The sequence below is a fragment of the Anopheles funestus genome, chromosome 3RL, assembly GCF_943734845.2.
Source record: "Anopheles funestus chromosome 3RL, idAnoFuneDA-416_04, whole genome shotgun sequence".
NCBI classification, from domain to species: domain Eukaryota; kingdom Metazoa; phylum Arthropoda; class Insecta; order Diptera; family Culicidae; genus Anopheles; species Anopheles funestus.
The window spans coordinates 44,312,119-44,329,870 of record NC_064599.1 but is presented as its reverse complement, the minus strand read 5'-3'; the positions used below and the strand labels follow the sequence as shown (position 1 = coordinate 44,329,870).

The window sequence follows — 17,752 nt, the reverse complement described above, 5'->3', positions numbered from 1 at the left end:
AACTAATCTAATGTTATGATTCACACCGTGAACGATACCACGGAGACCGTTCGAATACACCAAAGGTAGTGAATCCATTAGTTTATTAATGATTAACTATTCGGTAAAACTAATATAATAAGATATCATATTGCAGATATTATATATTGTTGAGACGATAAGCGTAGAAGCTATTTATCGAGAATAAAATAAATAGAGCCAAGGAAATGTAAAAGATCATTCATCCAGGACGAAATATTTATGATCGTTTATGGAGCAAAAAAAATTTAATAGACCATTCATCCCGGACGAAATATTTATGATAATTTAAGGCTAAAAAACTACGGTGGCGTTTTGAATGTGAAAACATGACAGCATATGAAATTCGGCTTCGGATTTTATGTTAATTTGGTGTAAACTAACATGTTCCATTAAAGTAGATACCATTTTCTGAAACTTTGAAAGAAATTTCTCAAGTGGTAATTAATTCAACTTTAGCTTACACTACATGAAGTCCTATTGGTGGAAAACTCATCGTTCAGAGATGAGTTCACCTCATCAGATGTTCGTTTTTCAACCAAGTCAGGTGCTTTGAGAGCAATATTTAATCGTTTCATGAAGATCCTTTCTGTTAACCGGACTATATAGTATTTTTGATGGTGCCAAGTCTAGAGTGTTTCGATCAACAGTCGCCCCTGTTGTTTCTTACCCTCAGTTCTCAGTATAAGATGGTCTAACTGGCCACATCAAATACAGACTACAACGTATGTATGAAACATTTTTCTTCTACAGGTTGTTATCCACATCCTGAGCACTAGTGAACTCTCGATATTCAAACTTTGTGAATAGATAATAGATTGTATATGTTTTAATATCTCAAAGGTATTTCCTACCTCTTAAACAATTTAACATTGGTGAGGCTGTTCAGGAAGAGATCACCCACTGCAGAAAACTTTTCCATAACAATGTCTATGAAATTTTCTGCGTAGTCGGAAAACTACAAGACTTTTAGATGACAGTTTCCAGCCAAATGTTCTAAATATCTTCGATATCCAATAATTGGATAGAAAACATGATCTTTCGGCTTTGTAGTCAGTTTTGCAATATAAGCTTAATAGACCTAATTTTGACAACGCAACCAAATAGCCATTCTTGGCTTTGGTGAGATTAAACAAACGATCTTCGGTGCACTAGAGAAGTAAGCAAGCAAGAAAGTCTGCACTACATAGTATAAAAGTATAGTATAATACAGTACATAGAGATAAGAAGCTAATTAAATTACACTGTTTTCAAACATAACTGACTTTCCGGTAAGGTATCAAAAATAATTGTAAACAACCAATTACATGAAGCATGACTTAGAAGATCGTTACACCAAGAAGGACCTGGGCCTTAATGGAAATGTACACAGGGAAATTATAAAATAAATTCAGAACAAACAAAGTTTTCATCATTTTATGACTGTCAGTGTTATGGACTGCCCTAGCTACAGCTGAAGACACCTTCTTGCCTTAACAATCACTGTGTAGCCGGATAATTAGTCCTTGCTACGGAGGGACGGTCCGTGTGGGATTTGATGCCCGGTCTGGTCTTGTGGAACCGGCGCCGATTATCACACAATTCCACTGGGCCAGTTAGTGATCTTTAGCTTGAAAAATCCATATACTCGGTTTCCCAGTCCGGCATATGAGGATCGCACTACACTCCAACTTTGAATGTTTGTTGAGATTCTATTATAATCAATAGGAAAACTACAAACTTCACGTACTACGTAAAATTGTTTAATCCAAGGTGGATAATGTCAGCTCAAATGTGACCAAAACATGATCATTTTTTTAAAGCGAATGAAATTAAAAAATTAAGGCAGGACTAAGTATATAATAGATCTAGCCATAGAACAATGTTTTCAATAATGAGATGAGTATTTTTTTACATTCCTGTACACAATCAAACAACGCATCAAAAGTGAAAGCTAATAATCGCTATATAAATTCTACTCGTGCAGTAACGCAGCGTTACTGCAGTGTTGGCATATCGGATTTTCTAAGGCATTGTTATAAAACTATTATTTGCTCAATATGAAAGCTCAATCAACAAACCCTGCATGTTCACTAGATTGATGTGGTTTTTTGGTTGTTGTGCAGAATCTAAGCCTACTTCAACTTATAGAAATGAGAATCGATATGGTCAAATGCTCAAAACGATGGTTGACGGTAGGACGTTGCTAAATATTCCGTAGTAGGCTGGCTCAACAAATGGTACAAGTAGTGTGGTTTCCAGAGTGTGTTGGCCAAGTGAAAGTATTCAAGAAGGCAAAATCAACCGCATTTTAACATCAGAATACTGAAGCAATTGCACGGAGATTTGACATTTTTGAATTACTGAGCGGGAATTGCAGAATGGTAGCGGCGCAAAATCCCATACGCAGGACTGACTGTCTTAGCGGGCCAAAACCTCTTGAGGTTGTAGTGCCACAAAGAAAAGAAGGAGATTGAAATCAATACCAGGTGATGCCTGTCCAGGAGAAGAGCAATAACTGATGAAGATAGTGACAATATTGCGAGAACCATTGAGCTCTGCCAATTTTGTAAAACAGTGAAATCATCCACTAATGTACTTCGTAAAACCGAAATCATTCGTTGTCGGTGAAGGGTAAGGAATTGTGGAATTTGCTTGAACAGTTAATTCGACAAGTTACTATTTTTTTTATTGTAGATAATAGAATACATGTCATGCACTCGGAATGGCACATCATGAAACCAGCATTCTATAAAATTTTTCAATGTTAGAGTTTTCCCTATTTTGGCGATTGTGGTAGAATTATAGTGTGCAATTTTGACGGAGCCAAGTCCGTTGCACAACAGGATAGTGTATTGGAAATTTTAGATGGTTGAAAAGAAGTAATTCCACGATGGCCGGGCTGACATTGGCCATGATCAACTTTCGAATCGGCAAAAAGAACGAATAATTCTCAAATCGGATCGTTTCTTTTGATTATAGCAGATGAAACACATATGATGTTCGAAGTAAATTGGCATATTCAGTCTGTAAGGCTGGATTTAACTGTAAGTATCGTAGTATCGTCAAAGTTTACCGCTGTATCGACACAACACTGGTCAAGTATTGAAAACGCTGCCCTTGATGCTTAATAACTAACTAAGTGCTTCGTTTGGGGAACGCGTTTGAGGTTAGAACCCAGGCAAATCCATGCCGATAACAGGTCGCAATGATATCCTTCTACATGTGACGAAAACTCAATAGAATCGGCATTACGTAGATCTCTTGCGTAGCCCTGTAACCGGGCCTATTAACTAGTAAAAACAAACCCTTATTAAATAAAAGAGAAAAAAAATATAATCGGATATGTAAAAATTAAATGTTCTCAATGGTGTTAATTGATCTTAGCAGTATTGGCTTCCAGCTGATGTGAATAGATGTTAATGTAGCTGTTAATGTTAACCAAAATAATCTCACCTTAAATTCTTGTAGCTAACCATTATCGTCGGCCATTGCGTGCTTTGTCGAGAAAAATAAAAACAAACTTCTTCAAACGCGGCAACACTTCACTAACATACTCGTCGATGAAGCAACTTAGTTTTCACACTTATTATAAGATTTATCGGCTTTTGAACTTCTCACATGATTTTCGCTACACTGCTGCAGCGTTAGAAGTTTCATCATGCACGCGTAACATTTTCTGCTGAATTTTGTCAAAGGCTTAGTAACGTTTTGCTATTTGACGAAACGGATTGCTTTCATACTCTTGGTCACTTCACTGTACGATCATACCGCACACGCACTGTTACACACCATTATCATGCGTTATCATCACATAATGCACTTTTTTCTGCTATATGCACTACACATAACACCACCAATCGAACAAGCCGAACGCACTGTTCTAGCACTGTGTTTTTACGGATGCACCTTGCGCAGTCAAGATGGCTAAAACGGAGCGAACGACGCAATTTTGTTGTCACCTAAGGAAAGCGAAATTCACTAACTTTTACTTTACCCGATGCGATACGCAATATTATGTACATTGAACAAATAAATAGTTGAACCCGATATCACTTTTACAGCATCATCAGAGTGTTACCACCGCGCGCAAACACTTCACCAATGATTCTTCCCAATGCATCCCAAAGCACGAGAATGCACCACGAACACACGTTGTTGCATTTAGAACCAACAAACCCGGAAATGCGTGCGCTTGCGTCTCGCGATTTCACTACCCAAAAATAACTCAGACGGCTCAGAAAATCTAGCAACATTCGGGGGCCAAACATACGGTCCAGTTCTATTGGTGTGTACCTATTTTTACCAGCCAAATCAAGGAGTTGTGAAAGAACCAGGAAGAATGATGGTTTGAAAAACAATTTGCCAAAAACTTTCTCCTATGCATTTCGGTTTGGGTAAAACATTTCTTTAGACAAATGTTTGACCAGCAATAAAAAGCCCGAATCGTTGTATAGAAATGCACCTGGTACTACGTCAGCGAACGACACCGATGACTACAATACCGTGCAATTGCCGGTGCAATTGCAATGCCTCGGCATTAAAACTGAGCATGCACTCAGAAGAAGAGTGCCGGGTTAGCAAAAAAATAAAAAATACAAGACAGCACAATACGACAAAAAAACACAACGAACAAACAAAAAAAAGGCCCACTACAATGCACCGCGCCGTGAGAACGGACCGACACGGGAGGTTGACCGCGGCGCTTGGGCGATCGTGTCATCGACGTCGAGAACGGTGTGGAAACACGTGAGTATCCACACCAGCGAGCAGCAAAACCCACAACGCAAACGCTCGCATTACGCTCTTTTTCTCATGCTACAAATCAGGCTCGCGTTCGAACGTTCGCGTGCGCTCTCTTGCTCTTGCTCTCTCTCCTTATTTTCACACGCAAGAAACCGGCGAGAATCGAGGGCAACATCCTCGAGCAACCTTAAAAACGGCGTGGAGAAAAGGCTATTGCTCTTTTGACACATATTTAATTATAAAACATGGATCCAGCTATCGCAGCGTACTACGACGTCTGGCGCCGGTGGAGGCGCGCGCGCGAGTCTGGCGGCAAGACGCGGTCCCCTATACAGTACGCTTAACGTTGTGTGCGTGTTGCCGTTATACCGGTTGGTTTTCTAGAAACACAGGCCCCAACGCCGGCGAATTCTCGACAGCAGCAAATGGTTCCCTGGGCCGCACCGCTTCGTTCTATCGGAAGGGCAATATATAATAGCACGTTGGGCGACAGGGACATTTAAGAAAATGTGTTGCATTTTACATTTTCCAAATTGACTTCCCACTGAAGTCAACTGCTGAAATATTAGTGCGGATACATTTGAAGTTGATTTAATTTACTTGAAAATAGGCACAATATTTATGATTATTCAGCTGACTTTCAACAGGAAGCAAACTATGAAAATTAGTAAGTAGTTCTTAGTAGAGTAGTAGTAGTGAAACTTAGTAAACTTAGTTCCTTTACTCAAATTCTAGCAAGCAAATTCTAGCTGACAATTGGGAAAAAGTACTCATAATGTATTTAGACTATCTAGTACGTGTCTTCAAACAATAACAAGTAAATTGGTTTTATTTGTTTAACAATAAATGTACTACACACCCACCTAACAGTCAACACTACATCCCTTTTCTATACTGAAGCAATAAAGGTCCTGCTGTGTATACTCGCTTGTGCGCTCAAAGCCGATACTAACGGGAACGTTTGTAGTTTTTTTACCAAAACATTTTCAACTCGATTAGAACGGGTGCAACAAGGAAATACCGGGAGGGGGCATTCTATGAGAACGTATGCACATGCAGGTACCGTTCCCCGAAATGCTGTTCACTAAGAATACTGCACCCATGCATGTGGGGGGATGAGCGTTAGAGAAAGCAAAAGGCACATTTGCCAACAGCAGGAGGAATGAACCACAATTAGGAGCATAGCACACCGAGTGCATAAAAGAGACGAGTGGACTGTTAACACAAAAGGGTGTGTGCGTGTGTGATCTAGAGCAACGGAGAAAGACACCAACAGCCAAGCGCTTGCGAGAAAGAGAGATAGATCGATAGAGAGGAGAAAAAAAGCGAACGAGAGAGTGCCATAATAACATTAAACCGCATTGCCCGGAAGTGATGCTGAAGCCTGGTCACTAACCTTTTCAGCACATTCCATTATGTACATATATTTCTTGCTTCAATCCATTCCGTGTGCATCCTAGCAACTTTCTTTGGATTTCTTCAATGGTAAATTCTAGGACCTTATCTTTAGTGCGCAGTAGATGGATTAATTGCTTCATTACACGTGTGAACCTTTGGTGGAATTTTTGATGTTTAATACCACTCTAAACTTTGTAACTATCGCTTCAAATAAATCTTGTAAACAAAAACAGTCTTACATAGCTAGTTTACTTAACCGAACGTCTCAATCCAAAACTATAAGGCACTTCCTGTTCATCACCATGGTTACATGCAAACACATTCGCATCCTTGATTGGCTTCCTTTTTGCTGCAGGTAACGGAATTGTAACGATTTGTTTAAAAAAATCTGCTTCTGAAACACACACCTTAACCGATAACATGCTGTACCCAATTCCACCACCATACGCATACACATAACTTTTCCAAATTTTTGCTTATTGCTTTCAACTTTTCGTACTTCATAGCACACTACGCTTTCGTTAACGACACTTCTGCACAAATGCTTCAAGCGAACATCACACTTTGTAGATGCGACTGGCACAATTTATTCGATTTTTCGTTGTTGTTGCTGCACTTCTCATACCTGGCAGTGTGGAACCATTGAGATGAACTGATCAATTTCAGAATTTCACAACCGTCACTAAGCCGATTGCGTACGTTTGCGTACGCTAAGTAACCTTTGCACTATCCATCACCGACCAAACCGTAAGCCGCTCAAGTGGGTGTGATTGATTAGAAAAGCACTGCTGCTGCGCTGGGTGGACAATTACAATTTTCACTATGAGCTTCACGACTGGTTTAGTGCAACACCACGGCCTTCTCGCCACGCTGCGTTAACGTCGTTTACAATCATATTTTGCTTGCACTTTGCACCGTACATGTGGCTGCTTCGGCAGCAATCGTAGTTCCAATTCAAAATAAAGCCGGCGCGAAATGGAAAGCCGCGTAATCGACCGATCCAATCGACCAAACTGTACCGCTTGAACTGAGGGAACTTGAAATGGAACGATGAATGGAACGATACAAAAAGGGAACACGAGCCGGGCAGATGAGAATGTAGGGACGCAAGGAGCTACTTGTTCTGAGGAAGGCCTGTTGGTGTGAGCGAAATCGAGCGACTCTCTTCGCTACGTTGCGGTTTCGCTCACTCGTTCGTTTGGGGTTCGCAGTCACACACGCAGAGAACAAAAGAGAAGCGGCTTACAAACAATGAGCAAGATTCTTGTATCAACGAAAGAACGGCACCTATCGTTTCTTTTACTCCACGTGTAGCCCACACCACAAAATTTGTCACCAGCTCATATAATTATGATTCTACCGCTTAGCGTATCAACTTTTAAACAACACAGCTTTTGCAAATTTTCTAGCCTCTGCTCGCCTGCTCACGGCGATTCCCAAGTTGGCAGGCTATAGCGGAACGATTACATCGAGTGAGAGTGAATTTCGTGAACAAAAGAGAGGAATAGAGAGAAAAACAGAGCAGAAACTGTTATGACGTTTTTAGGTTTTTTTCCCCCTTTTCGGGGTTAACGACCGAAAGAGCGCGTGTTTTCAAACATCATGTGAACAAAAAAACACCACTCACACCGAGCCGTGTTGTAGTTGTGTTGGTGAATTTGGTAAAAATCCCTGCACAAATGGGTGGCTTGTTTGAGAGTCACGGATAAAGCAAATAGCTGAAGAGAGTGACCCGAATAATGGAAGCGAATGATTTTGATGTTCACAGTGGTTGGTCGCCGTAGAATTAAGTTCGTTGTTATACTGCCAAGGATAGTTAATTTTACCAACCGTTCTTACAAAAAAGGGACTTACAAAGTGAATGCAATCATTCCGTATTGAAACTAAATACTAATCTGCCTTCAATACATATACCTAGCTTGCATATTTAATCTTGTAAATAGGCATGGGTAGTTTTTGTTTTAATTTTGTACTAAAAATAACGTATAATTAAATTTGTTTTACAATATTTTAAATGAGGTGTAGTAATTAGTAAATAATATATATTTATGACAGCGCTATTGAGAAGGAATTTTTTAAGCAAATAAATTGCATTTTATAGTGGCACAACGGAGATCCGCGTCGTCGTTTTACCACACAACAGGTTTGGTACTAAATATCATCCATACCGTTACCTTGTATGCAAGACTGACTATCCAGTTACAGATGCAGTTAAGGAAATGCAACAATTTCTCTCTCCGGTGGGTGCAGTGGCTTAAACGAGGGTCTGCAGATGAAGTAGTTGTACATTTTTGTATTAATAACTTGTAATTCAAATTGGAAAAAATATTACTAAAAAATATTTTTAGCAAAAATGAGCTAACAGATTTTATGAATCAAAATAATTAAAAAAAAATCAATGGTAAAACCAATGGGAAGGTAGAACATACTTTCAAACATGAATGTTCTATACATTAAGAATGGGCCCATTATCGTGATTGATTGTATGTGAGACGAAGTTTTGAAATATAGCGGTAAATTTCTTTTGAATACAGTCATCCTAAAGATTTTAACAATTTAAGAAAAAATTTACCTATACGAATGTTTAAACTAATCAAACTAATATTATATATTTTAAGGATCTAAAAAAAATGAATTCATCATACGGAAACTCCATAAAATGTCAAATTTTTAAATTCACGTAACTCAAGAAATGACTTCAGTTTGATTTATTAACAATAAAATACTATGGGCATTACATATTCAATACATTATTAATAAGTAAACTGTTAGGTGTATTTGTGTGTGTTCGTATGAATAATTGAATGTGTGGATTTCGAAAGCAAAAATTCGGATGGCATAACCTAATGTATATGTATAATCGATGTTTAATATGAACTCATTTGTTTTGTATTTTTGTCACACTTTTGTATAAACGTCACGCTTTAGATTTTGGTTTAGTCGAAATTGCTTTAAGAAATAAATTAAATGGAAGTTCAATGAAAAGATGTAATGTAAATGCTACACAGAATGTGATGTTCACAATCGCTGCGGTAAAAATAAGCTGAAATTAAACAAAAAATATCGTTATTATTTTTGGCAATGTGCTTGCAAATGCGTATGTGGAAGTAAACTTACTATGGTAAAACCATTGTACACTAGAGGATAAGTGACATGTTTGTATACTCCATAAACTATGGCATACTGTACTAGGTATATGCTGTAGCTTAATTTCGATCCAACTAGTAGTATTGGATGCTGGAGCGTTGCAACTAACATTGACGGTCTCTTCTGGAATGCGATATAAAGTAGCAATACGGAGGGAAATAATCCCCAGGCACTTTTTAGCAGTGATCCATACAGCGCTAGACCAATCGAAGGTTCGGTTAAATGATCGGAAGGCAGCATCATCGTGAGGCTGTTCATTACTATAAAAAACGCAGCACTACCAGGCAAAAGGTAGTTTAGCTGAATAGAGAAAGAAGGCTCGTAAACAAAACAGATATTAGTCCTGCATCACATGGTAATTACCTTTAAAGTACTTGTCGCTGTAGGGTTATCCTTGAAATTGAAGTATGCGATACCAGCGAGCATACCGAAGAAATAGTTACCAGCATTTGTCTCGAATGGAATGTACACCTTCAAATAATATGGTAATGTGCGAATTTCTTGAAGTATGTATCTGTGAATAGAATGAAAAAAGGTTATTACCTATTCATAAAAAATAGTCTTCATGAATTGGTAATTGGGTTAGCAATAATTGTAGCGTAAGTATTAGTAAGAGATGAACGCAAGATTATGAAACGGATTGTAATAAAGGACTCATCGACTAACAATCAAACAAGACAGACATGTTTTTTCCGCACCTATTACCGAGCTATTGAAGAAATAGGCTATCATCTATTTATTTATAATTTAATTTATGTTATATTTCATTTATAAAAAATGGGTTATTCAATATGTCAACATATTTAAAGGGAGAATACAATATTTCATATGCGACCCGTTTATTGCTAAGAGCACATACATATATTCTTAAACAAAGTGCATAATAAAAGAATATCAAAGTAAATTTGAATTACTTTTCCTTTTTTAATTCGATTCAATCAATTCAATTTAATAACATTAGATTAGAAATTAGACCAAGAAGATAATTAGTACGATTTGGAAAGCATTTTGCTAAGCTGTGTACTTTACAAAACTGGACAAACTTTTGGTATGAATTTTTTCCACTTCGTCAAAAGCGTGCAAGAAATTTACATAAAAAACGTTTTTATATACGTCGCATAGGCACGTCGAAGTGAATTCGAAGGATTGAAGAATGTTCAACATCACAGACGAGTAAGTGTATCGCCCACAATACAGAACATATCTCATCACTCTGATTTGCAACCTTTGGAGTCTACCCATGTGGGTACCATTCGCGAGAAATTAAGTCGAAGCACAGAAACCAAGGTGAGGAGCAAGCAACGTCATGTACAAATGAGTCTTATTCGCAAAACCGTTCTCATTGCACAGCTGAACAATTACTCCCACATAACTAGCAAATTTTGCTTTGCTTATGCTGTTGCCCAACTTGACCCCCAAAAATGTTTGATCTTAGATACAGTTTCAATAATCGCGCCGCACAATATAAAGACCTTGTAATTCACGCATTACAACATTTCACTTATGGTTTTTAAAAGTTTAGGTTTAGTTTTTTAAAGGTTTAGATTATAATGCAATTCTAGCAATGCGGCAAGGTCGTTCATCATGAAATAAATTTCTAGCGAAATCTTTTGAGGTGGCACTTCTGAGATCTTGGCCAATCAGTTCAGTTAAATTATGTTTTTACCCTTAGCAGGTTGAGGAGTCCTACAAATTATTTTTTTATATTATTTTATATCTGTATTATCTGTTATAAATGTAAAATGTCTTGTGATTAGAGAGCGCATTTTATGACCATTAATTTCGATTTAGAAAAATTTTAGGCCCCACCAAGGCTCAAGCTATATACCATAGTGCAACTTCAGAAACAAAACAACATACGAGTTTATCAAAACACATTGACCCGTATTTTGGCATAACCTTAAAAGAAATAAAAGCAAACAATTATGCCCAAGTAGCTAGCAACGCAAACGTATGCGCCACGAAAGAACTTATAGGTGCTGTGTTAAGCCAAATAAACAGTTTTGAATGAACAAAAACAACTGCAACCTGAAGCTACTGCATCAGCGCTGCGCGACGACGGTTTTTATTGATATGACAATTGTAAGCATTTTTATATGGCCAGTAACCAGGCCAATTGCGTTTCAAAGTTTATAAAATAGAATCAGCAGAATCATGAACAGATAGGTTGGAAAATGTTTCATCAACCTTTGCAAACAAACAAAATCAAGAAATCTAAGCATATGAATAAATAAAGCGAACGGGCCATGAAGAGAGCAGAATCGACTCGGCGACGAGATCGATTGGATCTTCATGGGCTTGAGATGTCCAACAAACATAAATAGTCCGAAGTTACTTATCAGTTACTATCAGTGGAAATAAAAAGAAAGTATTTAATATTACAGCACCAAAGCCCCGAAAGGGAGGTAGACACGCGTGTTTTGGATTTTCTACAGAATTTGTTGGTGTTGGTTCTGTTACAGTCCAGAACAACGTACGACAAGATTGCTATTGGTTCACTCTACCAGCAGGAATAGTCCCGTGTAAACCCGATCATCGAGCGACAAGAACAGAAATAGTGAATATCCCACCAGCAAAAACAATCGATAGTACCGTCATGGACACCACATCACATCACAAGGACAAGGAGAAAATGCCTTCTGCAAATTGTACTCACTTCAGTCCTTTGAGACTGACAATAAGGCTAAAAGCCGTTATCATGGAATTGGAATAAAATAAAAATGTCTTGTGTCTTTGCTGTTGTCTTTGTGTACCGTATAGTGTTTTGAATGTAAAATTTAGTTCAATTTTTGACAGTACCTTAAAATCATCATCACCGTTGCATCTAGATGGTAGCTGTAGATGACGACCATTGGCACTAGGAAGGCACTTAGCGTCATGCATACCACCATAGGTTTAAACGCTTTCTGAATCCTAATGAGAAACGCAAGCAACGTTAATATGTAGCATTAAACAATGGCATATTTGCTATAACTAAGTAACTCTTACCGCATTAACATCATTAACACTGTACCAAGTAAGTAAAGCTGAAAATCTGCTCCTAGATACCATGCAAACTGTATGCACTGAAAGTGTGAAAATACATACATGCTTATGTATAATGTTGTAACGGCTAAATAATTGTACAATATCATATTTACTGGTTCACTTGGATTGATATAATTATTCAGAAACACGACGTTGGTCCACCAGTTCGTTGTACAATGATCGTGGAAACGATCACCAATTGGCCCTTGGTACAAATGAGGATACCACGATGCGTGAAATAAGATCACAAAGAGATACAGTGGAAGTATCCTGGAATGATAAGAGAAGAGCTATTTAATTATTCTTATCTCTTTTATCAAAAGAAAGTCAAATGTTTCGAATTAATTTTTCAGTTCATTTTCTAACCAACTCAAGTATTTCAAATTGAAATGGGATCATTTGTATGTAATTCGATTTGCTGAGAAAAAGTGGTTCACAACATAGTATTTATATTGTGAAGGCATTGCTTTTAGAAACAAAATTAGCTGTTTAATATTGTGGTTGTAAGAAAAATGCACCATTCTTCAAAACTTCAACGGAAAATCGAATGGAAACATGAGGCCACGAATCAGAGTGCTTGACCATAAACTTCGTGAATAACTGAACCGGGACAGCCTTCACCAAAATTTTCGTTTTTGTTTTGACAGCGTCCTCATCTGAAGCATGGACCAAGGATTTATGTTTTTAGGGCTAAGAAAAGCTGTAAGGTGAACTTCAATTTAAAAAAAAAGTGAAGTCAAACCATATAACATAACAACAGAGTATTTACAATGGTTTACGATTGTTGCGACTTCATTTTAAACTCTTTATCTTGACTCTTATTTACTCATAGACAAGTGTAATGTAATGTGATTCTGTTTACACGTTGTTACGATTATTGTATATTAATTAATGTTAACTTTACTTTCTAGCATTACATTGACTATTTGATCGTTAGCACATAATGACGGATCAAGCTTTATGTAGGCCTTAAGAGCCGTCAATATATCAGGCTACAATAAACTATTAACTTCAATCAGGGAATTTTTTTTGCATCGGTCCACCTTGACCGATCGCGGGAAGGCCAAATTTCGAAATGTCAGGCCGTGGGTGAACTAATTTCAAAAGTGCTGACCGGGTAGAAAGTCATGTTTGGAGACCCTTCGGGGCCCCCAAAATACACGGTAACAACGAAAGCGGGGCGAACTTTTCTGTTCTGCATCAAAGTATTTGCAAGACTGCGAACTTTCATATTCCTAACTAATATTTTCAAATTTTCTTTTTCTTCTTTTGTGATACTACAATCTCAAGAGATTCTTGCTCTGTCATAACTGGTTTTCCTTGACTTTATTTATCCGAGGAAGGATAGTAAGGATAGAAGGATAGTAACGTAAAGTAAATATCACCTACACGATTTTTTATACTAGTAGAATATTACGTATACGCAATACGACCAGGCAGTTCTTGTTGAGTAAAAAAATATAATATTTCGTGTTTTACAATATTTCAAAATTCACAGATAAGCAAAGTTGAGTTCCTAACATGCAAAGTCAATGAACTGTCAAATTTTCAAAACCGATCGTGTAACACGAGTGTTGAGATATCTCGGGGAAAAAGTGTACTATTTATTCGCATTATATTTTTGCTACCTGGTCCCAGGTTAGTTTAGGTCAGGTTGAAGAAACAAAAAGTAAGATGCATAAATTATGTCAAGTGCGGTCCGATTACGTAGATCGTAGCGACAGTCATTCAAACGACGAGACCGGTGCAAAACTCTCGTCCGGACCATGCTTCTTCTGGAGCAAGAACTTGACTATCCGGCAATACCAAACCGTATTGTAGGTGGTTTTACGATGCAATTTTGAGTTTGTACATATATTAACTTTGTGCCAGCCAATATGGTTACTAATAAATTGCTTATGATTGGAAATACAATCTTGCGCAAGGAATAGTGTTGGTTTACATTTCAGCATGCGACAAACAAACTGAAGATTACAATAAAAAGCTAACAACAATCCAAACTCATTCCGCGTTTGCTCGGAGGGAATGGTATTTAATAGGAAGGGACAAATCATTTATCGTTAACATAACGATCCCTGATCTATGACACCGCCGCAGTCGGTATGTAGTCGACTGTGTTTGCGCAATGTAACTGCTTCCACAAACAGTTTTGCTTTTAGGAGAACGAGTATTTACTTCCAAGGTTTTACACGTTTGGCATAAACTTACGTCACGCCCAAATCGAAAAACAAACTACGGAAACAAATAGACTGCCCTACACTTCGAAGAAACCGATCTTTGATAGATTAAATAAAAAAAAAATACTGTATACCGCCAGCTGGGATTGCGTTATGAAATGTTTGATCGACGTTGCAATAAATAGCTGCAGGAAGGGAGAAAACGATCGCCATACAGCTGAAATAGTCTAATCATCTGGTAATGAAGCATCATTAATTTGTTACCTGATCAGCCGAATTTTCACTCGATCCAACAAATAAGCCAGTCCAACATTATGGCGATTCTTCAGCTGCTCTAGTGTATTGACTGCCAGCAGTAAACCACCGATGACGAAAAAAATTTGCACCGTGTATGTATTACCAGCCATTGCCATGGGGAACCATGATTGATCAAACTGGGCTTCTAGGTCGTTGGCATTTTTGAGCGGCATCCTTATCAAAGGTATTGAGGAATGCGTCAGCAAAATAATTAACATCGTTAGTGCACGAATCCCATCAAGATGGCGCAGATTAATTCCGGGTTTGTTCTCTCTTTCAAGCAGCTTCGGCAAATTGCGAGCCAGTGAAAAGGATTGCATCAGTTTTGTCGTAAATGAAGATGTTCTGTAGATGGAAAAGTAAAGCTATTCAATTAAGCGATATGCATATCTCAGGATTATTTTAGCATCTGCATACTTCTCCGCTGTGCATTCTTGTTGTTCAGTGTCCGATAAGGATGCGAGCATCACCACCATAATTGTCCCTATTGCGAAACACAGAAAAGCGATCTGCGCAATTCCTTAAAAATATTTGAAACAAAATTTGAATTTGTTTGTAAGTCGATCAATCAAATATTTCCTTACTTACAAAGCTTACCTAATTCGGGGTTGTTGTTTTTAGTTGATTTGTTGCCATGTATGCAGCGCATGATTTCGATGGATGAGTTCAACTCATATTGGGACCATATTTTCTTTTCTACACACCGTTGCAGCTCCGCTGATAGATTGTGTATTGCACTTTCAAATGTGGGTATACATTTCTGAACACACGCTCCAACCTCGATCGTACGTCGATCGAAATGACGTGGATGTGCAGAATAGTTCTGGTTGTTCGCAGTATGCCACAGACGTCGCGGGAAAGAAGGAAAACAGTTAATAGCGTATGTCATAATTATGAATCTTTTTTGTGCCCCTCTATTTGTGTTATGAAAGTAGTAACAATACGTAAAAAGTGACAAATGTAAAAATGATCAGTTAAAGAAAATCATTATTCTATGCATAAACAAAATATAAAATGTACGTAGCAATTGCAGAAAACTTTTAACCATGAGTGTTTTTGTTAGTTAGTTTTTACTTTAATTTTTTAGTATGATTCCACCCTAATAGGGTGGAAAACTGGGATAGAAATGCCATTTCAAGAAAAAAGTTGCATTCAAATATGTACTAAACATTTATAAGATGTTTAGTGAAACGTCTGTAACAAAAAAAACTAATAGCTCTATAATAAACATCGGGAAGATGTGTTGATAGGAAAAGAGCGTAAACGTTTTTTTTATTATACCCTTTTCGCGGTGTAAATGATTCATGGTTTAGTTGCTTTTTAAAGTTCATAAAGCCTTCAACGCATATTAAAACACTAATGAGTACAGCAGAGAATACGGACACAAATAAATAGGTTAACTAATATTGTAGAGTTCGAATATGCCCGGAATAAGGCAGCTTGGTAGGAGGAAATTCCTACTATAAAAGAAAATGATATAATGTAAAACCCTAGTCAAGAATTACCTCGACAATACGGCATAGACCGTAATACTCAATAAATAAATAAATAAATAAATAGTATTGTACAGTTAAATAACAAATCGATTAACGGCCCGAGCTGCTCTTTTTCTATACGGTAACCCATTCTTTTTGTTGGAACCATAGACTACAGATATAGTTTATTGTTTTGTTCCAAAAACAAAATATTAAAACAATAAAAACTAGATTTTTTCCCTTGAATAAATTCGGCAAACAAGTTTGTTGCAATATTCAATAGAAAAAAGCATTAAAAAATACAACTCATTCCAATTAATCTTCGTACTTGTCATAAACCGTAAAAAAATCGAAATGCGTGCCAAGCATTTGCGTGCTAATCTTTTACATCATTTATCATAATCTTAATCTTTATTTGTCATAATCTTAACACTGATACAAGTCTCACAAAGCAATACGGCCAGGCCGTTCTAAAAGAATAATTAAACAATAAGTCCCACAATATGAAAATAAAAAAAAATCAAAAGATTTTATAATTTTGAAACGAACGGATAAATGTAACCAAATTTGATTTGTGAGATGTCTTGAAATGCTGTTATTTGCGTAGTTATTCAAAGTATTCAACATAAGGACAGCACAGTTAAAAATCTTCAGTTAGAAGTTGATTTTTTGTAGCATCTTTTAAAGCGTCTCTTAATGAAGTTGCTATTGTAAAAGCAATTTGGTGTGAAGTTTTTGCTATTAAACCAAACTCACTTTCAATGCTATCCTGAACATAATTCACAACAGTAAGTACTACCTGTTTTTCTTGTATCATATACGGCCATTCTTACGATCTTTTTTTTACACCTGAACATTTCTGTAGTTGATACGGCATGGCCGTTCTTAAGAAGTAACAAAAAAAACTTTCCGTAGTTACGTATTTTGACATTCGTAACATTTATACAATCTAGAATTCTTTTAGTTCTATTCACAATACTTTCATGCATCAAACTAAGGATGGATGAAGTTTAGAAAACTTATTACCTTTATGTTTGTCCACAGCATTGAATCCAAATTTGAAGTAAGGTGTGCTTTTGCACTGCAGTACACAAAATCACTGTACGTTTGACGACATTCTTCGTAATCATCGTATTGGTAAATTTGCATTAATTCAACTTCGTTTGCGGCTGCGGAGAAACATGTGAAACATTTGAATGACATGCAAAAGAAACAATTTCACACAGCACAGAATATGGCTTCTCTTCTCTTCACATCACTCACAAGTGGTAGCACAGCATCCAACGATCACGGCTATTATCAATATGCAGAACATGTTTAACGTCGATCGATGGTGTCACACGCTGAGTCGAGCGATGTTCTCACACGTGAGTGCAAACTCAGCTCAGCAACGAAAGACGCACTACAGACTCTCGTGCGTGTGGTTATTACACTAGTCGCGATTATACTGAAGCCTTGCCTTCAAGCGCAACCCGTACCATGCGTCTT

At 37.4% G+C, this 17,752-nt stretch overlaps 2 protein-coding genes across 3 annotated transcripts in view; both read right to left on the bottom strand.

Annotated features, from left to right (window-relative positions):
• LOC125770081 (hormone receptor 4) overlaps positions 1-4,324 on the bottom strand; it is a 49,603-nt gene extending 45,279 nt beyond the window's left edge. The window contains exon 1 of the mRNA XM_049439302.1: positions 3,454-4,324. The gene's annotated coding sequence lies outside the window, so the exon portion shown is untranslated. The remainder of the gene's footprint in view (positions 1-3,453) is intronic.
• A 3,725-nt stretch (positions 4,325-8,049) lies between these two features.
• LOC125770085 (O-acyltransferase like protein-like) lies at positions 8,050-17,721 on the bottom strand. Of its 2 annotated transcripts, XM_049439310.1 has the most exons (11): positions 17,528-17,721; positions 17,291-17,433; positions 15,387-15,612; positions 15,207-15,309; positions 14,757-15,134; positions 12,429-12,585; positions 12,277-12,353; positions 12,088-12,201; positions 9,652-9,802; positions 9,259-9,588; positions 8,050-9,184 (listed from the first exon to the last, which is right to left on the bottom strand). In XM_049439310.1, exons 1-11 carry the CDS (start codon positions 17,577-17,579, stop codon positions 9,059-9,061), a joined length of 1,857 nt encoding a protein of 618 aa, XP_049295267.1. In that variant the 5' UTR covers positions 17,580-17,721; the 3' UTR covers positions 8,050-9,058. The 2 variants fall into 2 exon arrangements, with proteins under 2 accessions (XP_049295267.1, XP_049295266.1); XM_049439309.1 differs by having other exon boundaries at positions 12,277-12,585.
• Positions 17,722-17,752: the final 31 nt, after the last annotated feature.